This window comes from Polypterus senegalus, chromosome 6 (genome assembly GCF_016835505.1).
Source record: "Polypterus senegalus isolate Bchr_013 chromosome 6, ASM1683550v1, whole genome shotgun sequence".
NCBI lineage: Eukaryota > Metazoa > Chordata > Cladistia > Polypteriformes > Polypteridae > Polypterus > Polypterus senegalus.
The window spans coordinates 188,834,439-188,860,010 of NC_053159.1; the positions used below are offsets into that span (position 1 = coordinate 188,834,439).

General features: G+C 43.6%; 2 protein-coding genes across 6 annotated transcripts in view; both read right to left on the reverse strand.

Moving 5' to 3' along the window:
• ppp1r1c (protein phosphatase 1, regulatory (inhibitor) subunit 1C) overlaps nt 1–5,283 on the reverse strand; it is a 48,382-nt gene extending 43,099 nt beyond the window's left edge. The window contains exon 1 of the mRNA XM_039757741.1: nt 4,774–5,283. Within this exon, the coding sequence (XP_039613675.1) occupies nt 4,774–4,956 (183 nt within the window). The 5' untranslated portion in view covers nt 4,957–5,283. The remainder of the gene's footprint in view (nt 1–4,773) is intronic.
• Nucleotides 5,284–11,303: 6,020 nt separating this feature from the next.
• itprid2 (ITPR interacting domain containing 2) overlaps nt 11,304–25,572 on the reverse strand; it is a 285,322-nt gene continuing 271,053 nt past the window's right edge. For 4 of the 5 annotated variants that reach the window (XM_039757742.1, XM_039757743.1, XM_039757744.1 and 1 more), the window contains 2 exons: nt 21,037–21,149; nt 11,304–12,395 (listed from right to left, as the gene is read on the reverse strand). In XM_039757742.1, the coding sequence (XP_039613676.1) occupies nt 21,045–21,149 (105 nt within the window). In that variant the 3' untranslated portion in view covers nt 11,304–12,395; nt 21,037–21,044. Of the gene's footprint in view, nt 12,396–21,034; nt 21,150–25,572 lie in introns of those variants that run through there. The other variant, XM_039757747.1, reaches the window with a different exon arrangement.

A 25,572-nucleotide genomic window follows, 5' to 3' on the forward strand; every position in this document is an offset into this window, starting at 1 on the left:
GGGTCTCCTCGTACAATCACCACATATCAGAGTTCTATATAACCAAACATCCTGTCAGGCCCCTCAATTGCTTCTGTCCCAACTCTGGATGCTTTTGTTCTATTGTTCTTATTCTTTCATTTTATTTTTGCCTTATACTATTCTTGAATTAGGAATTTGTCAGTTTTCACAAACCCCTTGGGGTCAGAGTGCATTGTACTGCCAGCCTCCCTGGGGCAATCGCAGGTTAAGGGCTCAGTAGAGTAGGGACCCCCTTTGGCAGTGATGGGGATTTGAACCGGCAACCTTCTGAACACCAGCCTCAGTGCCACCCGTCCGCCACAGGAGGTCCTCCTCTAGGGGGTGCTGTAGACTTGCAGACCCACCGGTGTAGAGTGGGATTAGATTTACAGCAGCGTCATGGAGCTCCGGGGGGGCACAGCGGTCTCATCAGTTTATTCCCCCGCCCGCTCTGGTGGGCTCCTAATTCATTACAGGGGAAGCTTATCTGTAAATAAGAAAAGCTTAAAAGCTAAAGTGAGCCGCTGCCCTGATGGACGAGCAGCAGAAGTGCTGTGGTTTGGCAAAAAGCTCTTGGCAGAGGCTGCTTAGGCAAAGTGTGCCCAGGCCTTTTATATTAGACACTAAAATATTAAACATATCTGAGACAAATCTACATATTTATGAATACGGGACACACACACTGACCGTTTATATACAGAGAGGCGTACACTTCAGCATATACAGTACAGTATTCTACACACAAGATGACATCCTACAAGGCTAGTCGGAGGTCAGCTCTGCATTTTATTCTTTTATATTCTCTCACGTTTTCTCCTTTATTTCACATTCTTGCCTTTCTTTTCTTTTCTCTACTCTTTCGTTTCTTGGGCTCGGCCTCGTGAAACGCCGAGGAAGTTTGTGATTTTTATAGAAATCAAAGTGGCATGTGGGAAACCCAGTTAGACACACAGACGACTAAACGCTGTCATCTGAAAGTGACCCAAAGTGTCAGCACCCCCCTGGCATTTTGAGACCCTCCTCCACCATACAGACTGGAGAATGACTTCTGAATTGTGGACCCCCAGGACGTTGTGCTCACAAACACACACACACACACACACACACACGTGTGCCCTGACCCTGTGTGTGCCTGCTGTACACTCACTGGGATGTCACCAGGTGCTCCCCCCCACCCCATATTGGGGTGCCAAGTGCAGGGTGAGACCCTGTCTCATGGAGGACTCTCGATTCTGACTGGCGCGGATCACCTCTGCAAATTTTCGAGGGGCTGAACAGCCAGCCATTTCCTGTTAGTGCCAGTGCTGGAGGACCCATCCTGACACACTGGGCGTGGCGCATGCTGCTGCCGGGTGGCGAGAGAAGGTGCTCGGAGATTTCTCAGGCAAAGCTCCAGGGTCAGGATGTTCTACTCAGAAATGATGGCGAAGGAGACAGGTGGCATGAGGATCAGCGCAGGCAAGGAAGAAGTCGTCCATGTGATCTGCAGCTTGTTGAGATCTTGTCACCAATGTCCCACTGAGGTGATGTTTAGAGCCGGTAGGGTGGGCAGCCATCACACGTGAGTGTGTCGAGTCTCATTTAAGCAGGTGTCATCTACATTGACTGGCTGACTAAGGGGGCAATTACTTTTGCACACAGATGCTCATAGGTGTTGGTGATCTTTCATTCCTCCAATAAATCAAACACCCTAATAAAAACGGTGTGTTGCATTTCCTTAGGCTGTCTTTTTTATTCTATAAAAGGCCATCAGAAGCAATGAAGCAAAATTGACGAAATCAGGAAGGGGGCAAATACTATTTCACAGCACTGCATCTTCGGATATCTTTCAGGTAATGAAGAAAACGAAGACATTGCATTTATTTAGCACTTTCCAAGACACTCAATGCGCTTCACATAGTGAGTGAGGGGCTGCTTCAGTCACCCCCCAATGTGCAGCACCCACCTGGACGATGTGATGGCAGCCATTTTTGTGCCCGGGCGCTCACCACATGGCGCTGTTAGGTGGTGAAGGGGTGCGAGACAGTCAGCCAGTTAAAGAGAAGGGATGATTAGGGGGCCAGAATGACCAGGCCATGGTGGGCAATTTAGCCAGGGCATTGGGATACACCCTGCTCTTCATGAAGGATGTTGACCACAGAGAGTCAGGACCTCAGGTTGACATCTGACCTGAAAGATGCCTCGGGTTCAAGTGGCGTTCTCCTTTCTCATCCTGGCACTGTAGAGTAGCAACCCACTGCATGTTGGGCAGCACATGGCGGTCAGACTAATAAGGACCCCATAAACCTCTCATTACTTTCCATTGTCAAACAGGTGCACTTGGGGACATCGTCAGAGCTCGCAACAGGTAAGCGCTACCACTGGAGGCCAGGAGGGGGCGCTGCTGCTTGTGCATTTTTCTTTTCCATTTGCAAGGTGGAAGGACATCAGCCAATGGAAGACGTGTGAGCTTGTGACCTCACGCCAGTCTAAGACGCCACCTACTCGAGTCCGGGGTTCAGATTGGATGGACAGCTGAGAGAGGCGGAGCTTTTGTGCAGAGGTGGAGCTTAGGTTTTGTTTCACAGCAAAGCCAGTGAGTGGCCCCCTTGTCTGTGGGCTTCATTAAAAGGGCGCTTCACCTCAGCTCAGTGGGCCGTCTGTGCTCGCTTCATTACGCCATCATACAGTGTGGGGCCTTCCTTCTCATGTCTTTGATATCAATCTGTCTGTCTATGAAATAGCGCATCTCAAATCAAATTATGGCAGTGTCTTGCATATCCGTCTATATTAAACATTTTTCTATAGGATTATTATGATCAGATAATTTTCAGGTATTAAAGTCAGAAGATTTGAGGTCAGGTAACCCACCTTGCTTGTCACAGGGCTGGACTATCGTGATGTGCACATGCGGGTCAGAATTTCAGTGGACTCTGAACATGCGATGAGAAGAACCAGAAAAACCTGTGATGACTGGCATATGGTGCCAGTCCTTTCATTTTTAGTGCTTTTATAGTGCCTTTCACATTGCTCTTTTTCACAATGCCTTTCATATCCATCCGTTTACCTGTGATATAGCGCCTTTCATTTCTACTGTATATGTGATATAATGCCTTTTATATCCATCTATTTACCTATCTGTGATATAGCGCCTTTCATTTCTATTATATATGATATAGTGCCTTTCATATCTACTTTATGATATAGTGCCTTTCATTTCTACTGTATATCACAGGGAAATAGGTAGGTATAAAAAAGGCACTATATCATAAAGTAGATATGAAAAGCAGTATATCATATATAACATAGAAATGAAAGGCCCTATATCCTATATTAACTAGATTTGAAAGGCACTATATCACTTATAGTGCCTTTCATTTCTACTGTATAAGTGATATAGTGCCTTTCAAATCTAGTTAATATAGGATATAGTGCCTTTCATTTCTATGTTATATATGATATAGTGCCTTGCATATCCGTCTCTCTTTATTAAACACGTTTCCTATATGATAATTCCGTTCAGGTGGACCTTCTTGCCAGTCGTAGTGCTGGAGACGTGTGGCCCGTCGATCAGCACAGGCTCAGCAGGTCACAGGCCAGCCATCCGTCATTTAGCGTTTCTTTACTAAAGGCAGGACAGCTGAGGTCAGGTAGTCGTGCAGACTGAGGAGGTGGCACAGTGTGAGTGGCACTGAGCTCTGCCAATGTGACAGTAATGACCCCATCTCTCTGAATGTTTATAGTGCCTTTTATGATTATTACTCTTATAGAGGCTTTCATTCGTCAGACCGATCGAGAGAGACACACACACAACACGCATACACACAGCAAGCTGCGCCGACACCCGACTCCTTAAATTCTGGAATTTTCTTTTCTATCGGCCCCCTCTACCAGGGGCATCACGGGGTCGGTGAGAGTTAAGGTGGTCTTTTCATCTCAAGCACAAATAAATCTGCATGTTGCCTCCTGCTCTGCACACACCGGCCTCCTTGCTGCTGTTTTTCATTTTCTGTACGGCCTGCGAGTCATCAGATGACACCACACACACACACCTTACACACACACAGACCTTACACACACACACACACACCTTACATACACACACACCTTACACACACACGCACACACACACAGACACACAGACCTTACACACACACAGACACACAGACCTTACACACACACACAGACCTTACACACACACTCTCCTTACACACACACACACACACACCTTACACACACACACACCTTACACACACACACGCGCTCAGATGTCTATGTGATGTGCGTGTCGCCTACTCGGGGTGTCGGGTGCTCTCACTGTGTGTTCATCAAGTCTTCAGCTGGACACACACACACACACACACACACTCCTAAACTGAGCCGTCTCATGTATACACACAACACACACAACACAGACCCCCTGAACGACCCCTCCCATCCTCATGCCCCCCCACTACACACATTTTAATTCCAAGCCCCCCAATCTACCCCTCCGTGACTTTCCAGAGCACACAAGTGCCGTTAAACGTCCCCCAAACAGAGACCAGGCTGACGTGGGGTGGTCTCCTTATCCTCTTATTTTCTGTAGCTACTGGGGGTCCCCGGCGTTTGGGGGGCCCATCCACTGATTAGTCACTGCCAGAGGAGAGTGACATTGGCCGACGTTCTACTTGACCGCCTCAGTTTTTTTCTCTAGGAGTGTCCGTCTGTCTACCTCACCTGCCCTTCAGTAAGCAATCCCCCCCCACGGACCCCCCCCACCTCACCTCACCTCACCTCACCCCAGTCCCTTACCTGTTCCGACGCCTGGGGGTCCAGCTGACTTTGGAACAAAGGCACAGCAAACTGGATCTTCTTGGGGCTGTTGGGCTCCATGGCGCAGCTCCGAGCGAATCGTCCCTTCACAAGACTCTGCCCCCCCCGTCGGCGGCGCACCTCCCCTCGCCGGTCAGCCCGTCGCAGACGTCCTAACAGCATGAAGCGGGCGCCCCGCGCATCCCTGGCCGCACACCCTGCACCACGACGACGGCGGCCAGAGACAAATGGCTGATTGTGCGGCGGTCCGCAGGCGAGCTTCTCCACCCAGCCCAGTGTGCCGCTGGCCTCCCCCCAGGGCCGTGACGAAGCCGAGCGCTTTGCTGTGTGTGATTAGCAGCCCACTCACTCCAAAGTGCAGGCTAAGGCCCCTCGGGACCCCACTGATGCATCATTACTTATTGACGAGCTCGCGCCAGGAAGTGCGGCCCGTCCTCGACTCTCTCTGCAGGCTCGGGGGCCAAAACAGCCGGTGAGATGGCAGGAGTGCCCGATGTCTGCCATTCAGCTGGGGCCCCCTCCCCAATGCCCGCGGCTCTTGCAGGAGTACCCGGGTGGGATTTCCTTTCAAACAAAGTGTTAAATGGTGGTCCCAAATGGGTCACTGCGGGAGTCTGTTGTGCCCAGTGCTGCCAGGGTAGACACTGCCCAGTTTGGTAATGGATGGCATTTCTACCACACGCCAGTTAGTTTTAATTTTAAAGCATCCAGCACAGCAAAAACAAACCATTTCTTTATTTTATGTAGCGCCTTTCATACGGTAGGAAGTAAAGAAGAATCCAAGGTAACGGGAATTCAAACTCAAAATCTCGCAGCCCACTCCCAGTGACCTCAGAAAATTAGTGAAGGGGGTCTGCTCAGTCCTGCAAGTGGGCCATATAGCGCCTTTCACAGCAAGCACCCGTTAGAGACTGCAACAGAAAAATCTAAATCTCGCAGCCCACTCAGTGACTCCCAGTACCCCACGATAATGAATGTTGGTAGTCTGGTCAGTGCTGCAATAGTACTATATAGCGCCTTTCAAGGTGAACACCAAAGTAAAGTCCATGGTAACGGGGGAATTCAAACTCAGAATCTCGCAGCCCACTCAGTGACCTGTGAAAATTAGTGAAGGGGTCTGCCATATAGCGCCTTTCACAGCGAGTACATGTTAAGAGACTACAACAGAACCCAAAGAAATGTGGCCATTCAAACTCAAACTCTCGCAGCCCCCTCATCGACCCCCCAGTATCCTGTAAAAATGAAGGTAGGGGGTCTGGTCAGTCCTCCAATAGTACTTTATAGCGCCTTTCAAGGTGAACACCACCAGCGTAATGGGGGATGGGTGTAATTCGAACTGAAAATCTCAAAGCCCACTCCCAGTAACCTGTGAAAATTAGTGAGCGGGGTCTGCTCAGTCCTGCAAGTGGGCCATATAGCGCCTTTCACAGCAAGCACATGTTAGAAGCCAAATTAGAATTTGAGGGAATTCAAACCTGAAAATCTACCCATTATTGATTCACAGTAACCTGTACATTTAAATGACTGTTAGGGCATCCAGTTAGTCCTGCAGTTGTGCTATATAGCGCCTTGCACAACAAGTACAGGTTAGAAACCCAGTGAGACTCCAAAGAAATGTGGCCATTCAAACTCACATTCTGATTGAGACCTTCTTATGGAGGCGCCCCCTAGTGTTCATCAGCACTGCATTTCAGTTATTTTTGACATTATCTTCTCTATTCTCACAGTCAGCGTTTTTTTGAAAGCGCCACCTGGTGGCAGAACAATGAACTGTAACTAAGAAGTGTGACCTGATTATCCTCCGTTCTAATAGTGAGCTCTTAATGAAGGCGCCCCCTAGTGTTCATCAGCTCTGCATTTCAGTTATTCTGACATTTTGTTCTAAATTCCAACAGTCAACCCTTTTGCATTTGCCACCCAGTGGCTGAATACTGAACTGCAACTAAGAACTGTGACTTGATTATGCTAGAATTTAATAGTGACATTTTATGCAGGCGCCCCCTACTGTCCACACTTTTGTACACTTCACTTATTTTGAAATTTTAGTCTGACTGAGGATTCTTAAATGTGACACTGTGTGTATTCAGCATAGGTATTGAATTTAAGACCCCCAACACGCACAATGAGCTCTGCCCCCAATTTAAAATGGTCCAGAACAGCCTCCTCTAAATGTTCAGTGTTGTCTATGGAGACTGCACACTGACTGAAGGAGCGGCTGATTGTCCCACATTCTGATTGAGACCTTGTTATGGAGGCGCCCCCTAGTGTTCATCAGCACTGCATTTTAGCTATCTGACATTGTATTCTTTATTCTCACAGTCAGTTCCTTTTCAAGCACCACCTAGTGGCTGCATACTGAACTGCAACTAAATCATGCTAGAATAGTGACATTTTATGCAGGCGCCCCCTACTGTTCATCCATACTGCATTTTTCCATTTACTTCAGTCATCTTGAAATCCTATTCCAATACTGAGTTTTCTTAAATGTCACATTCTGTGTATGCAGCACTCATTGGGAACCTTCACCCATGTAGAATGAACTGACATGCCAACTTAAAAAAGTCCAGCACAGCCTCCTCCAAATATTCAGTTATTTATATGAAGACAGGAAATTAACCGGATTGTCCCACATTCTGATTGAGACCTTGTTATGGAGGCGCCCCCTAGTGTTCATCAGCACTGCATTTTAGCTATCTGACATTGTATTCTTTATTCTCACAGTCAGTTCCTTTTCAAGCACCACCTAGTGGCTGCATACTGAACTGCAACTAAATCATGCTAGAATAGTGACATTTTATGCAGGCGCCCCCTACTGTTCATCCATACTGCATTTTTCCATTTACTTCAGTCATCTTGAAATTCTATTCCAATACTGAGTTTTCTTAAATGTCACATTCTGTGTATGCAGCACTCATTGGGAACCTCCACCCATGTAGAATGAACTGACATGCCAACTTAAAATGGTGCAGCACAGCCTCCTCCAAATATTCAGTTATTTATATGAAGACAGGAAATTAACCGGATTGTCCCACATTCTGATTGAGACCTTGTTATGGAGGCGCCCCCTAGTGTTCATCAGCACTGCATTTTAGCTATCTGACATTGTATTCTTTATTCTCACAGTCAGTTCCTTTTCAAGCACCACCTAGTGGCTGCATACTGAACTGCAACTAAATCATGCTAGAATAGTGACATTTTATGCAGGCGCCCCCTACTGTTCATCCATACTGCATTTTTCCATTTACTTCAGTCATCTTGAAATCCTATTCCAATACTGAGTTTTCTTAAATGTCACATTCTGTGTATCCAGCACTCATTGGGAATGCCCAGCCATGTAGAATGAACGGACATGCCAACTTAAAATGGTGCAGCACAGCTTCCTCTAACTGGTCAATGGAGACTGGACACTGATTGTCCCACATTCTGATTAAGACCTTTCAATGCAGGCGCCCCCTAGTGTTCAACACCACTGCATTGGTTACTTCTGTTCTCTGTTATTCCTATCAGTCCTTTTGCCAACACCACCTAGTGGCTGAATACTGCACTGTAACGAATATCTGTGACCCGAGTATCCTTTTTTTACACGGGCACTGTCCATCAACACTGTGTTATTTCACTTATTTCAATTGTTTGTCACTTTTATGCCATCATTGAAGTCACTGGAATGTTGCACTGGGGCCGGGCTCAGCTTCACTACAGATGTTTCACTACTTGGGACCCTCCTTGTACAAGGACCTTGGAGATGGGCCTCCATTCTCCATAACCCTAAATTAAACTAAGCAGGCCTTGTATTGGGTGAAAGATGAACAGATTACACTCTGCTCTGCGTTCTGTCACAAGCGCCCCCTGGAGGCCCACCAAGAGTACATTCTTTAATTCCGTGCACTCTGTTTGATCTCACTGACAGACCACCTGCCCTTCAGAACACCTCAGGCAGCCTGGCCAGTCCTTGGGATGGGAGACCAAGCAGGAAAAGCTTGGGGTTGCTGCTGGAAGAGGTGTTGGTGATGCCAGCAGGGGGGCACTTACTGTGTGGATCTCAATGCCACCAGTACTGAATAAACGGCAACATCCTTCAGATGAGACCAAAAACCAAGGTCCTGCTGACTCTCTGTGCTCATTAAAGACCCCTGGGACATCCTTTGTAAAGGAATTGTGTGTATTCCGATGTCCTGGCTAAATTGCCCACCACATTAGTGTCATTCTGGGCCACTTAATCATCCCCCTGTGTCTAATTGTCACTGGCACACAAAATGGCTGCCGCCAGATCATCCAGGTGGGTGCTGCACATCGGTGCTGGTAGAAGTGGCTCCCCCCTCACTAGGTAAAGTCTTTGAGTAGTGAGGTAAGCACTATAGAAAGGATTTAAATAAAATAAGTTCTCAACTGAGACCCTCCTCCTGAGTCCTCAACCCAATACCAACAAGTTTTTTCAAAGTAGTATCGGGCGTGCTAATTGATAGTATTCTTGACATAGTAAACTCGTCATTAGATGCGGGGGTCTTCCCAGACTTTAAGACTGCTGTAGTTAAACCCCTACTCAAGAAAAATAATCTTGACCCCTCTGCTTTTGAAAATTTTAGACCCATCTCTAACCTGCCCTTCTTAAGTAAAATTCTAGAGAAGGCCGCCATTATGCAGCTAGATGACCACCTCGATAATCTTGCTATTCTTGATTAATTTCAGTCGGGTTTTAGAACAAATCACAGCACAGAAACTGCACTCGTTAAAGTCGTTAATGACTTGGGGGTCAATGCAGACGGAGGCCGTCTATCTGTTCTCATCCTCTTAGATCCGAGTGCCGTATTTGATACCATTGATCACAACATTCTTAGAAATCGCTTTAGTCAATGGGTGGGCCTCTCTGGCAGGGTCTTAAATTGGTTTGAATCCTACCTGGCAGGTAGAAAACTTTGTTAGTTGTGGTGATTATACTTCAAAGACCCCTGATATTCTATATGGTGGTCCACAAGGGTCCATCCTGGGTCCGCTGCTCTTTTCAATTTACATGCTTCTGTTAGGTCAGATTATCTCAGGGTATAACGTGAACTACCACAGCTATGCTGACGACACACAGCTGTACTTATCAATAGCGCCTGATGACCCCGACTCTGCTGTTTCACTAACACAATGTCTGACTTGTGTTTCTGAGTGGATGAGTACTAATTTTCTCAAGCTAAATAAAGAAAAAAACTGAAATTTTAGTGATTTGCAATAATAATAAACTTGATGCTTTAGGATTAAAAGTCAAGATGGAGGTAAAGAATTTAGGGGTAACTGTTGACTGTGACATGAATTTTAAATCAAATATTAATCAGATCACTAGGACAGCATTTTAGCACTTAAGAAATATAACAAAAGTTAGACCTCTTATATCACTGAAAGATGTTGAGAAATGAGTTCACGCTTTTGTTTTTAGTCACCTAGATTACTGTAATGCACTCCTCTCAGGACCACCCAAAAAAGACATCAATTGATTGCAACGAGTGCAGAATGGAGCTGCTAGAATCCTAACTAGGAAAAGAAAACCCGAGCACATCACCCCAGTCTTAGCGTCACTACACTGGTTTCCTGTGTCATTTAGAATTGACTTTAAAATATTGCTTATGGTTTACAAAGTCTTCAATAATCTCGCCCCATCTTATCAGAATGTCTGACATCTTCCACTTCAAATCATAAACTCAGATCTTCAAATGAGGGTCTGCTTAGAATTCCAAGAGGTAAACTTTAAAGAAGTGGTGAGGCGGGCGGGTGGGCGGCCTTCTGCTGTTAAGCACCACAAATCTGGAATAGCCTGCCAATAGGAATTCGCCAGGCTGATATGGTGGAGCTCTTTAAAACACTGCTGAAAACTCATTACTTTAACATGACTTTCTCGTAACTTCATTTTAATTTAATCCTGATGCTCTCTATATTCAATTATTTATCATTATCATTCCTGGTGGCTCCACAATCCGTACTAAATCCTAGTCTGCATCAAAGCACCGTGATGTCCCTCCATTCATGGATTAAAGGCCTGAAGTCCACGTGACCGTCATCATCAAGTCCTTCCACGTGAACCCTGAATACCATGAGGACTAATTGAGGTCACTGATGTTAGGTAGAATGCCTAGACGGGCCTCGTGGCCTCGGACCCCCTGCAGATTTTATTTTTTTCTCCAGCCGTCTGGAGTTTTTGTTGTTTTTTCTGTCCTCCCTGGCCATCGGACCTTACTCTTATTCTATGTTAATTAGTCTTCTCTGATTTTAATTCTTACTTTGTCTTTTTTTCTCTTTCTTCATCATGTAAAGCACTTTGAGTGACATTATTTGTATGAAAATGTGTGACAGAAATAAAGGTTGCTGTTATTGATTATTAAAAGAACGAATTCTCTTTGATTCTATCACTGACTGTTGTTTTACACTCCGCGTCAACTCCAGCAGAGGTGCGGCTGCCTGAAACTGTTCCAAGGAGATTTCTGCAGATGAAAGAGAAAGAGAAAAAACACAACACACTTTCCAAACCAAGCTTATGCAAAATAAATATATCTTTATTAATTTGTTTCATATATAAATCTTCCCTCTTGAATCCCACATGACACAGGTAGACAAGCCCCTTGACATTGCGCTCCACGTACAAATACAAATCTCCCTCTCCATCCAGTGGGTTAGCATTCCAGAAGCACCAAACACACACACACACACACACACACACACACACTCTTCAGGAATCACTGGCTCGCTCGCTCGCTCACACTCAGACACTCGAGTTTCAAATTTTAATTATCCACTCGCTCCTCCTCACCATCCGACTACAGTAGCGCTCAAGACGTTTAAAGCCTTATCACAGAATGTCATGGTGCACACAGAAAATCGGGCAAAAAAAAAAAAGATTCCAACATCTCCCATAATGCATCCTGGCTGATATTCACGTGCAGTCTGGGGGGGTCTCAGGTTCCACCACTCACACCAGTGAGTTACCAGGCTCTGTGGTGCGCAATCGTAAATGGCAAACCCACGACTGGAAAAGCACAGCATGAACATCACAAGGCAAACCACGCAAACAGAGCTCTCTTTACAAGTGGCCGTCTTACACCAGTAGCAAACACTTGTGTTTTAATACAACACCTCTGTATATGGAGTGGTCAAAAAAATAACATTAAATTAAAAAATAATAATAAAATCAGCAGTTAAATTGTTAATTCAAGTCCAGAGTGAATTATTATTGCACAGCTAGCACCTCATGGAGGTCAATATTGGCAGAAGCCAGGCAGATGAAAATTCAGCTTTACCCGAGAGACTCGGTCATGGATTATTTTACAAATTAAAAGCAAAAAAAATAATAAATTCAAGTTTTTAACACGTTTTTTGCCCCACAAACCAACAGCTAGGAAAACACACACACACAAAAAAAAAGTTTATAAATCAGTGAAAGGCTTCATAACGATCATGCATTATTTAAACATTTTAAAAAACCTGTTAACAGTAGCTCACTACAGCAGCATTAGTGTCTTCAGATGCCTGGCTGGTTACTTAAAAACACGAATACGCCTCAAGTCTGGGTGGTCCGAATGTGGCCCGTGTTCTGGGTTGACTCCTCTTCTACGAGTCTTCTTTTTCACCTGGCAGGTAAATAAAAAGGGATTTTGTTTTGATACTCGAATAAGAACATTAAAGTGGAACTAAAAAAATAAAACACACACAATACGCCACACAACCAGCAGCACTTGCAAATGAACGTTTCTGCTCCCTACACATTAAACCAATGAGAAATGACAAGAAAAAAAAAATTCTACATGTTCCAGATGAACGCAGAACGCGGACAGCGAGATTAAATTTTCCACTAGCATAGTGTCAAAAAAAGGAGAATCTGAGATCATTTCTTTGCACTCTGACGATGGACTCAGATTACTGAAAGGTCAGCCTAAGACAGACAATCCATCAGCTGTAGCAAGAATTCCAGCCAGAAAAAGAAAGTCGCAGCACATCACACCAGTCTTAGCATGGCTGCACTGGTTACCCGTGTCTTTTAGAATCCTACCAATCGTACTACACAATCTGGGAGTCCAGACCCTCTGAGCAATCTGAATGGCCAGCTTGGCTTTGGAGTGATTGGTCAGTTTAGCTTTGGCGGTCCAACAAAAAGAAGAGCGACACACGAGGAGGAATAAAGTCATATGAGGAATGTGGAAAGTCTCGCCTTTAAAGATGGCAAATAAAAAACCGGAAAGGAGGTGAGAAAGGCGAAAACATAATAAAAATCTGAACAGCAGATTTTACGAGAACTTGCTTGCCAGTTAATAAATAAACATTCATGTAGCCGCCGATGCATAAGGCGAAGTCAGGCACGGGTAAGACGCGTGTCAAAGAAATCTCTCAGTCCAAAAGTTCGTTTTAAAAATATTTAGTGAAAGTTAAAGGCGAGGGCGGCACGGTGGCGCAGTGGTAGCGCTGCTGCCTCGCAGTTAGGAGATCCGGGTTCGCTTCCCGGGTCCTCCCTGCGTGGAGTTTGCATGTTGTGTGCGTGGGTTTCCTCCGGGCGCTCCGGTTTCCTCCCACAATCCAAAGACATGCAGGTTAGGTGGATTGGCGATTCTAAATTGGCCCTGGTGTGTGCTTGGTGTGTCCTGCGGTGGGTTGGCACCCTGCCCAGGATTGGTTCCTGCCTTGTGCCCTGTGTTGGCTGGGATTGGCTCCGGCAGACCCCCCGTGACCCTGTATTCGGATTCAGCGGGTTAGAAAATGGATGGATGGATGGAAGTTAAAGGCAAATAATCCATACAAGAATAAAAGGAAAAATAGTTACACACATAGAAATAAGGCAAAAAAGCAAAGATGTATCTTCTATAAACTTAGCTTTTCTTAAGAAGCTTTGGTTATTTCTGTACTTAAAGGTTATTTATTTCTTCTTCTGTAGGTCTTAAACATACGGTTCAAAACTCTTTTATTTTACGAGTTACTTCACACACAAAGGGCCCATAGGCCGTTGGCACATAGACATGTAACCAGGCTCGGTAGCGTGCGCAGGCACGAACGCGAGCACAAACAAGAACACGGTTAAAAAACCGTATGCCTCTGTACCTTACACAAGGCGAGGCTAAACACTTACTAAAGAACATTGTTAACTTAGAACTGTTAGGAAATGACAGGAAAATACCAACTCAATTCTATTCACGGGGGTTATAGGAACCTCCCACATTTTATACTTTGTCATCTAATAAATATTCATACATTTTATTGAACTAGGAAAATGGCTCTTACAATTCACATACGAAAATACCATGGAAAGTTATTGAAGGTATACATAATTCAATACAAAGAAAACTTTTTAAATTTTATTATCAGCCTTCAACAGATACCATGGCTAGTAGTACATAAAGCTTTAAATAATCTGCGCCTTCCTACATTTGAAGTGCCTGTCTCCCTAAATTCCAAGTTGTAACCTTAGATTTTGCAATCTACTAGGGCTGACGACTGCAATGCGGTGATCACTAGATGCTCAAACACTTCTTTATTCAGCCTCCAGTTAATCCAAAATGCCGCTGCAAGAATTCTAACAAGAACATACGAACACACAACCCCAGCCCTCAAGTCCTTACACTGACTCCTGGTTAAGTTTAGGGCAGATTTCAAAATCCTCCTTTCAACATATAAAGCCTCTTTCTTAATTAGTGACCAGATTTTGCTGCTAATTAACTCTTTGCCTTAATTTTAACTGATGCACAACTTAAGACTCAGACCCCTTAATTATTTCTTTTTTTTCCCCTTAATTAGCAACCAAACAATATTAAGACACAAACCGAACCAACACAAACAACAGCCTGCGTCCATCACACAATAACTGTAAATAAAGAAAGGTGAAGGCCTCGGTAATGTCGATCTGCTCAGGTCCACAAAACTTTTTTGACAGCACTCTTCAAAAATAAAAATCAACAGTTTTGGAAATGTCTGCCATGACAGAATGAGCGCCATTGAATTAAATAACGGGTTTAATTAGCAACGAGAATTGGCCTCAAATGAAGGAAATGAATGAAGTGAAGTTGGTTGGAGTTTGAGGCCTCAACTTAGTTGCTCATCTCTTGGCTCTCTTCACATCCAATTTATGTTTAGGTGCCGTTTAAAGAAATAAGAATCAATTTAGCGGTCAGAATCTCAAGAAAAGTCAATTAAAATAAAGGGAAATAATGAATTAGCAGCAAAAACTGGTCACTAAATAAGAAGAGAGTTAGACAGAAAACTTGTAGCCACAGTAGCTCTCCAGGACCGGAGTTGGAGACCCCTGCTCTAGACAGTCTCGACTTTTCTCCTTTTTGCAGATATAATTAACCGTTGATTCATTAACGCCAAACTTGTGGCTGACAGCCTCACACAAAGTTTATCTAACTCCTTTATCTTCTTAACTAAATCGCAAGATCGACATTGCACATGTGGGCTTGTTATACTTTAGGGGCATAAGTGCAAAGCAAAACAATGAAAAATACGTAACAAATGCACAAGGAGCTCCTTACTCTACAGGAGTTGGGTGAACAAGACTGGTGAAGTGCCTAATAGGATACCCACACGTAGTCGTGAATGTGAACGATTGGCAACGCAAAAGTAAAAATGAGGTTACTGATAAAAATTGAAGTCGTAAAAGTTAAATGTGCAAATGTTGAGGATTGACTGTATATATTTAACAATTATTTTAGCAAAACCTGAACGTGTTTTGCATGTTGTATATGTGACGATGCTGGTTCACTGCATGCTCCCATCTCACTTACGGGAGCCCTGAATCCAACACCGCCGGTAATGTTACCGATGAGCACGGCAGTGAGGCACAACAAACAGAGCAAGGGGATGGTGCAAAAGTGCAAAGTGCTTTTATTTAAAACCAACAACAAAAAGAAACAAACAGTGTTCAAATAAATAGTGCAGTGTTTCAAATAAGTCGTCATTAAATAAATACAGTAATCCCTCGCTATATCGCGCTTTGACTTTGGCGGTTTCACTCTATCGCGGATTTTATATGAAAGCATAAGTAAATATATAACGCGGATTTTTCCCTGCTTTGCGGGTTCTGCGGACAATGTGTCTTTTTACTTCCTGTACATGCTTCCTCAGTTGGTTTGCCCAGTTGATTTCATACAAGGGACGCTATTGGCGGATGACTGAGAAGCTAACCAATCAGAGCACGCAGTTAAGTTCCTGCTTGCTGAATGCAGTGTTAACCAGGAAGTCTCGTCTCGCTCATTCAGCATCAACGTGTTTCGCTGTGTAAAGAGTTGTGCTCTTTTGTGTTTATCTTTGTGCATAGTCAAGCCCTTCATTATGGCTTCAAAACGATCTGCTCCTGCTTCAGGGGCCGTGCCCAAGCGCAAACGGAAGATGTTAACGATTGCCGAAAAGGTAAACGTTTTGGATTTATTGAAGGCTACGATTCTTTTTATTTAAAAAGTAGGAAAGAAATACAAGATCTACGGCCGCAGTGTCCTTTTAACCAGGGTGCAAAACGAGTTGTAAGTGGATGTAATAAGGCAGTAGTCTGGATGGAATCTGCTTTAGGGATTTGCATTGAAGAAGAACAACGGCGGTGCTACACAATCGCCTGAAGTGGCTCCTTTAAGGGCTGTAACGCTCTCCTTTGTTGTGCAGTAAAATTAAACTCATTGTTATCAGACAAGTCATCGTGTCATTGTTGGTGAGTAACCATAATTAATTTTCTACTTACAGTACTTAGTACATGTACGTACGTTTAGTGTCGCTGTACACACACATTTACTGTATACTATTTTTCTTGCATTGTACGTATTTATTGCTGGTGGCCTGTCTATCGTAATGGCTGTAACATATGTGATATCGGAGACACTCAATATCTTTAAAATAATATTTAGGTTTTACTGTATATAAACAGTGTGTTTATATACATAATTTCAATGAATCTTACCTAATATTTAAGAGAATACAAAGGGATTATGCTGTATAACTCTGTGGGGAATATTTATAAACAGTGTGGGAGAGTTTATAAGGGCTTAAAATATATAAAAATAACCATAGAAACATATGGTTTCTACTTCGTGGATTTTCACCTATTGCGGGGGGGTCTGGAACGCAACCCCCGCGATCGAGGAGGGATTACTGTAATCCATAAAAACAGAAGTGAAGTTGAGGTAAAAATCCAATATTAAAAAAACAAAAAAAGCAGTCCTTTAAAGCGAGGTTAAAACAATGCTGGAAGCAGTCCTTTAAAATAAAGCCGGTGTCTTTTTTTATCTGGCGGTTCCTCTGCTTCTCCCATCAGGCTTCTCAACAGGGGAGTCGCCCTTCCTGCAGCTGACCTCACTACTGTCCGGTTGCCTTCCGTTCCATGGCTCCGTACGGCTACCTTACCGGACTGAGACTTGGGTTCCTCAACTGCCAGGTCGCTCACGCGGAGGCTCACCTTCCCAAGACTCCACGACTCCCGCTGCCATCTCGGACTTACGCAGCCAGCTGTCTTTCATCCCCGGTCACTCCAGCTCCTTGTTCGCTCAGCTGGAGCGACCGCTTCCTTCTGCCCCAACGAGTGTCGGCCAAACACCCCTGCTAGGGCTCACTGTCCAGCTGCCTGCCTGCGAGCGAGCACACACTCGCTCTTGCTCGCTCAGACCGGTTCTCTCTCCATACTACTTCCTGCAACCTCTGGCTCTTTCTTTTTTCCTTCAATTTATAAAGAGGAAGTGGCAGCTGTGGCAAACAAGCAGCACCAAGGACAATCTCGGATGCGGACGATTTCCCACCTGTGCACCTGCTTCAGCCACACAACCACCACACCCCGCGCTAAGCCGCGACTGCAGTGATTATTTAAAACTGGCCTTCCTGATGGGAGCCGAGGACCCGCAACACCACAGCATATGACTGGATGACTTGGAACGTGGATTATGCAACACAAGAAACATTATTTTTTTTTTTCAATGGACGTTTTCATACTGTTTGCTGTGGTCCAGAGTTGGTCACCATAACTTCCCATTCTATGAGAAAGTTAATCTCCATTCTCCATAAATTTTCTCTTAGCCATTAATACAAACCACATAGAGTACCCTAACAATTAATAATAATAATAAAAAAATTTTGGGTTAAGTATTTCTTTAAGGTGGCAACACTTGCACAACACACCTACAACAGTTGAGGCCATGGCGAGATCATTCTGGTTTTTGTTCTCGACGATTTTGTGCCAACAGCAATGCAGATTTTCTAGCCCATTAACATCTCCCATTTGAACTGGTGTGGTGCTGAGGTGTCATGGCTGCACTTGGGTCCTAATCTGGGATCCTGAGTTGGTTTGTCGTGTGGTGGGTGCGGCAATTCGTTGTATCAACGCCTGCTCCGAACCCCTCTCTCTGTAACATCTCCCCTTCAGTTACACAGACACGTTCGGATTTCAACATCGTAACTTTACCAGAAATCGCCTTTCTTCCAAATTAATATTCACTGTTAGTAGTGGTCCACCTTTGGGTGGGATCATGGGATTGATATAGTTTGATAAGGGCAAAGCCCAAAAAGGTTTGCCAAGACTCATTTTGGAGCAGAGTAGTGTGATGTCTCATTCGGATATTAGACCCACTCAACTACAAATGGAGGATTTAAGAGAAGCAAACCTCCACTGCATCGAGAGGCGTCAGATGAGGTGGCTCAGGTATCTGATCAGGATGCCTCCTGGATGCCTCCCTGGTGAGGTGTTCTGGGCACGTTCAACCGGGAGGAAGCCCCGGGGAAGACCCAGGACACGCTGGAGGGACTATGTCTCCGGACTGGCCTGGGAACGCCTCGGGATTCTCCCAGAAGAGCTAGAAGAAGTGGCAGAGAAGAGGGAAGTCTGGGCATCTCTGCTCAAGCTGCTGCCCCCACGACCCGATCTCGAATAAGCGGAAGAGGATGGATGGATGGAAACCTCCACTCGTTCTCTCACCATTGCCAAATAGGAACAAACCATGTTAAAGAGTAGCATGCGCTCTTGTGGTATTTCATAGCTGTTCAAAATGGAGTCCTGGTGCACAGCTGTTAAATTACAACGCTTTAGGAAGAACATGGGGACACAGATGGAAAAATTGTGCAAACCGTTGAAAAATAAATAAATAAAAGAAGATTTAAAACATTACCCCCGCCAAGAAAAGATTCACAGATGCATGGAATAAGATCAAGTTGTAGGGTAGACAGGATGATTATAGGGGCCTTCAAACGTCAACATCGCGGTGAATGGGATCGGAAAGCTTTTTGGGTCTGAATGACCTGCTCATGTCAAAGCTACAGTACCGCACTTCTAGTGCCCCTCGGTGCAGTTTATCTGTACGCGGCTGAACAAACCACTGAAACTCTTCAATGTAGCAGAGATGGCTGCACTTGTCTTATATAGATGTTGACTGAAATTCTCGCTGTAAAAAGGTAAGCAGCACTTCAGGTTTTAACGTTAAATGAGAACATTTTTTTCCAACTTTATATGTCCTAAAACCAAAGCCTGCCATTACAGCAATAGGTAGCAGCAAAGAACCATAAAATACAAAAAGGGAAACTTCAAACTGAACTTACAACTCTGATTGCGTTTTTAAACAGCACAGTACTGATACATTGAATATCAATTTTACCTTCTAGCCTGGGGCGGAGTGGTGGCTCGGAGGCTAGGGATCTACAACGGCAATGGGAATGTTGCCAGTTCGAATCCCGTAAATTCTAAAAGGGACACTGCTCTGTTGGGCACTTGAGCAAGGCCCCTAACCTGCAATCGCTCCGTCTTGGATATGAAGTTAATCTGCATCCAGCCCTGCAGGGAAAAACCTGGGGTTGGTGGCAGAATGGGCACTCCAGCCACCATAAAAAACACACACTGGTTCCAATTCCATCTTGAACTAGTGTGTTGCGGTCATCCAATTCCTAATCTGGAATCCTGCATCAGCGTCCGCTCCTAACATCTCTCTCTCTTTTCTTCTCTCCTGGCATAGCTTTCACAGAACATCTTAAGCCTGAAGGAGAGTCTTGTGACCACACGTGGTGCCACCAAGTCCCAAACCCAGTCACATGTTCAAATAAAGCGCCTTTATTACTTGTAGAACATTAGACAAGTGGACAATGGCCAAAATAGCACAACCAGTGATTCTATAGGTTCCTTTCCCCTCTCCATTTGAGGTTTGCCCTTTGCCTCCTAACTCATCTTGGAAAGGCAGAATGGCTTCTTTTATATGTGACCCAGGAGTACTTCTGGTGCCAGGGTATAGCCGGTAGGAAGCATTTCCGGGTTAGGCAGAACATTCCCCAAAGTAGGGGGAACTTATCCTGACAGCGAACTCTGGAGGCACCCAGGGACCCCAAAAGAAAAAGATGACGACTTTTCATGTACACAGTGTTTATCTAGACACTTTACATATAGGGGGTTTGGGGGGTTCACTTCAACCACCACCAGTGTGGATGATGCAACAGCAGCCATTTTACATCAGTATATTCATTACACATTAGTTATTAGGTAGTGAAGGGATGAGACAGGGAGAGACACATTTAGCTAATAAGGGACAGAGGATGATTAGGGAGCCAGAGTGACTAGGCTGTGGTGGGCAACTTAGCCAGGAAACTGGGAAACGTCCTACTTCTTTTTTTAAGAAAAATGCCCAGGAATCTTTCGATACCACAGAGAGTTAGGAGCCCCCGGTATAACGTCTCATTCAAAGGACGACACCGTTTTTACAACACAGTGCCCTCGTCACTGCACTGGGACCCACACACAGACCACAGGGTAAGCGCCCCCCACTGACCTAACCAGCATCTCTTCCAGCTGCATCCAGGCTATGTAGAACTTTCTGGGGTGAATCCACAGCCCAGGCCCTAAGGGATGCCACGAAAAAAGAAAAGCAACAAAGTGAAGCACGCTGACGGCCTCCTTTAAAAATGGCTGAATATTTTAGCAATGTTTTGTTTTTTTCCCTCTTCTTAAAAAGGCAGAGATATGCTATTTTAAAATGTGTGGAATCTAATGAGACAAGTGATCAATACTTGATATTTGGATACATACGGAAGGTTTCAAGAATTTTTTTTTACCCCCAACAAGAGGAACCCCAGGACCCATAAGCTCCATTATAAGTCAAAAGAGTGGGCCAGCTATTTTTTTCAAATTTATTAAAAATGTTTCAGTTTTGATCACAATTTCATGTAGCAAATTAATATATACCATGACTCTGAACAAATAACTTCATTGAACGTATCCTTGAAAACAATTCACAATCAAAATTCACTCAACACCACAATAAAAAACCAATACGTTACCACGGGACTCAGGGCTTCTCCTGAACTGCTCCAGCTGACCTATTCGGAGAAACTGCTGCCAGAAGCTCATTCACGATCTCGCGTCGAATTTCATCTGCAAGGGATTCCTTAATCTGCAAAATAAAAAGAGAAATATAAAAAAAAAGTGTTAAAATAATCAAATGCTGGTAGGTAGGATATTTCATAGATCATAAAATGGTTAAACGGCACATATCAGGTCCACTGATGTGCACACTCAATCAAATCCACACCCTTAACCTAAATGGCCTTTGGCTTACCTCGCTCTCAACTTCGGGCACAGTGGGCCGGTGGTCTCCATTACCACACTAAAACCATATTATGTACTCTATGACATGGCGTTTCTTTTGAGATGGTTGTTTGCCGAGTCATAATAAGCTCCATTAAGCTGCTGTACTTAGATGTGTGTCCATTAGTCAACTAGCTAGTTCTGTGCTGCGAGTGTGCGACACCCTCTTAGTTGTCAGCCCTGTGACTAAATGTGAATACTGTAAAGCTGAATCTTCTTTTAAAATGCTGTGGTATCCAACTCAAAAACAGCTTCTGGACTCTGGGATGCCCTCCAATATGCCAAACCCACAAAGCTGCAGTGTCCCATTACTGGCCCATGTAAACACACACATCTGTGTGAAGAACCTTTAAACGTCTTTCGGCTAAACAACCCTTGTAATGGGCAGTTGGCTCGGGACAAACACTTTCAGATCTATGAACAATGTGAGATAGATAGATTGATACTTTATTAATCCCAAGGGCAAATTCACAAGTAGCCGTGTGTTGCCGAGGGTTGGCAGCAAAGGGTCAAGAGCTGTCACTTTGTGGACAGTAAACCCACTATTACATTCTTGGAGTTAATTCTAAACTGAAACATTCCCCAGGATCATCAACATTCCCCTCAAATTACTGTGACGCACAAACCAAAAAATCTGATGGAGTAGCATCTTTTGGATGGGGTTGCTGGCAGCTAACATCTCTTAACACGTCGTGTGTGAGGAATTTTTGCATCAGTTCAAGGATCCTCAATTTTACAGGACCTTCCTTTACACATGAAAGGCGGCATTGGCTGGTCTCTCCGATAACACTGGACAACAATTTTTTTACAAAAATGTTTTGCTTCCTGAAAAATGTTACGATTGTGATAGAAACTTAAAAGCATAACACAAATATATAGTAAATATCACACAGACTGTATCAGACAGGGATTTGGAGAAACACAAAATTAATGTTTATTGAATTTAGTGTGTTTAACCACTTAATGATCTAAACATTCCATCCATGCAAATCGAGCTGCTGCTGGATTTCATTTGTACTCCACAACTGCTGCTTCTTGTATTCCACTTGCCCGGATTCCGCTTTCCCATCGTTGCAGTGTTCTGCAGAAACCTTTCGCCAAGTTTGACACCAAGATTAGCAGGGAAGATGTTCAAATGTGAATGCAGAAAATGAATGTTTAATGACATATTGCGATTCAACAGAATGTAAAAATTAGAAATTTGCATTACAAGTAACAATACAACAATAGATTTTTATTAATTCAATTCTGGTCATTTGTATCAAAACACTAGAGTTTCACTTCATTACAAAAAAATTGCATTTCTTTGCATATTCAACTTGTAAATCACTGGTCTGTTAGATGCATTTTCACAAGTATCCTATTAGCACACAAAAATCCTGCATGTCCACTAGCATGTCTGTGCCCGGTTGTTTAGCACTGTTACTGCAGTTATTTGAAATTTTTACTTCTAAAATTGACCACTCAGCTTTAGATTTTTAGAAATTTCCTCAGTGTGCAGCGGGATTTGAAAAAAAACAGGCTAAGGATTTAAGTTGATACTTAAACAACCCGCCGTATTTATTTTTATACAGAAACCATGGACTCTGGCACGTCAACCAATTAATCGCATCGGTTGCGTAGTAGCGGCTAAGCAAGGTTCTCTTCAGTTTTGTTTTGCTGATGTGCTTGCCTCCATTGTCTATCAGCGGCTAAGCGAGTTTCTCTTTTCTTGGCGGTTTCACTTTGGCGACAGAGTCGCTTTCTTTGAACTTAATGCTGTAGCCTCGCACTCCCGGACCGGTCAGAGAGACAGACACACACATACACACACATCCACATGCAGACCTTTATATACAAGATAACTGTATTTGGGATGTTCGTGAAATTTACTGATTGTTTAGTGGGTTCTACATATTATGTTTATGTGGTCTGTTCCTGCAGCCTTGTCTTCTGCTACTTAAACGATTGGAGGGTATCATTTTAAGGAGGGCATGGGAAGTCAATCTGTGCCTGTGGGTCCTTGTGAGAGGGTTGGAACTGTGAGGTAATGGAATGCATTCTTTTCAAAATGGAGACGCGTTTATGACAAAGGAACCTGGAGAGGGAGATCAAGAAATGAAAACAGCATACTGACATTTTTGAAATTGGCTAACATGCACACTGCTGAATGTGTAGGCAAACCATCGAAGGTCATCAGTTTATGTGGCACTAGCCCCACATTGTAACAAGCACTGGTGCTTTTGAGGGTGGGGAATACTTGACGTCATTACGTCCAGTCCAGGTGAGGCAAATCAGCAGCTTTAAAAGATGGGATTCAACTTCATACCGGTAAGAACAACTTATTATATGGCAAACTGAAGGCACACCAGTTGATTTTATCATCCGTTTACAGGAATTAACAGTGGATTTAAAAAAATTAAACTGGACATTTCAAAACTACCCCGAGTTTGGGTCTATTTATTGTGGGGGGGTTAAAAGTCTGCCTATAATGTACTGTATACGTACAGCCAATTTGTGACTTCAAGTATTCTCACAGAATACATTTTTTTTTACATTTGCACCAGCAACTTTGCAGACTCACGGGGTTCATGGCTCCGTATAGTAGAGAAAAAAAATGAAAGGTGCGATATACGTGCAACTTTGAGGAGCGGCTAGCATCCTACAGACACTTCACCGGTCTTGTTCTTCTGACTGTGGTAGAGTATACAGCTCCCGTGACTCCATGCATATTTTCATGGCTTTGCTTAAAGTTTTCTATTGTAATTATACCCCCAAAGGGTAGTGCAAGCCTTTTGTGTGCGAAGCTCAACTGTGCAAAGTCAGTAATGCAGCTTAGCGAGTAAATAAAGATGTTAGATAAACGTCATGCAGGAACATGCTGCAAATTTGACATGAACAATCAACCAGCTGGCTAGAAGCTTCAAGGCTGGCAGTGCCATTGGCGATAGGAGCCTCAGGGTTAAACACCAACACACCTCTGCTATGCTCACATACACCGAGATCTTCAAGGATCACAAGCGGCGACGAGGCAGACGTCACAGACAGATTTATTTATTTATTTTTAAATAAATTGAGATGTTAGCACAAAAGGTCACAGAATTTTACTGAATGCCCAGTTAGAAGTGATTTTTACATATTAACAATTGTATTTTGTGCACTGCAATTGTATGGGTTATTTCATGGTTACAGTGTTATGAAAAGTGGAAATTATTAAATAGTGCTGTGTTATGTATAAAGAACTTAAAGCAGAAAGGTGTATTCTGAGCAATCTATAGTAAACGATTACAACTTTTGGTGGTCGCGGGAACCTAAGCCTTTATTTCCCAACGGGTCAATGCATTAATATTTGTGTGCGTTTTTTTTTTTATTTCTCATCATTCCCTAGGAATGTAATTTCACAAAAGCTGAGAATTGCTGTATGTATGTGCATCTATCTATAGATCTCGCTTTCTCTATTACTATTGCGAATTTCCCCTTGGGATTAATAAAGTATGTATGTATCCAGGTACAATTCCGCAAGTTAAAAAAGGCACTATAGCAGTGTTTCCCAAACTCGGTCCTGGGGACCCCTGTGGCTGCAGGTTTTTGATCCAACCAGCTTCTTTTTTTAATTGAACTCCTGGGCTAATTAAGTGAACTGATATTTCCCAAGTTCTGTGTTTAGGGAACTAATATAGAAATTAGAAAACTAAGTTTGCGAAAAAAAATATTAAAATGTACCAAGTAGTTATATAGGAATGTTTTTTGTTTTCTTTTTAACAGTATTTTCATCTTGATTTTCATTCTACTTTTCTAGGTGTTCTAATTGTTTAATTAATCCATTATTTACTAATTAGTGGGTCTGACTCTAAAGTAGTTGTAGCCTTTGATTATTCAGTGTTGTTTGCCTGGGTGTCTGATCTGCTTGTTTTAAATTGTCATTATTAAGATACAACGAATGGGGAAAAACTGCACAGAGAAAGGGCAAAGTATAATGAAATCAACAAAAGAGAGTTAAGCATTTAAATCTATAGCAAAAGCACAAATATTTATAAATGTCTTATAAATGTAAAAATCATGCTGCTGTGCTTTTCTCAATGTCGAATAAAAGAAAAAAAAATACCAGCTAATTAAATGAAATCAGTGTTATCAGGTGTTGTCACTGATTGAGAATACGGTTAGAACAAAAACCTGCAGGCACAGGGGGTCCCCAGGACCGAGTTTGGGAAACACTGCACTATAGCAACAAATACAGAATCTCATTACTA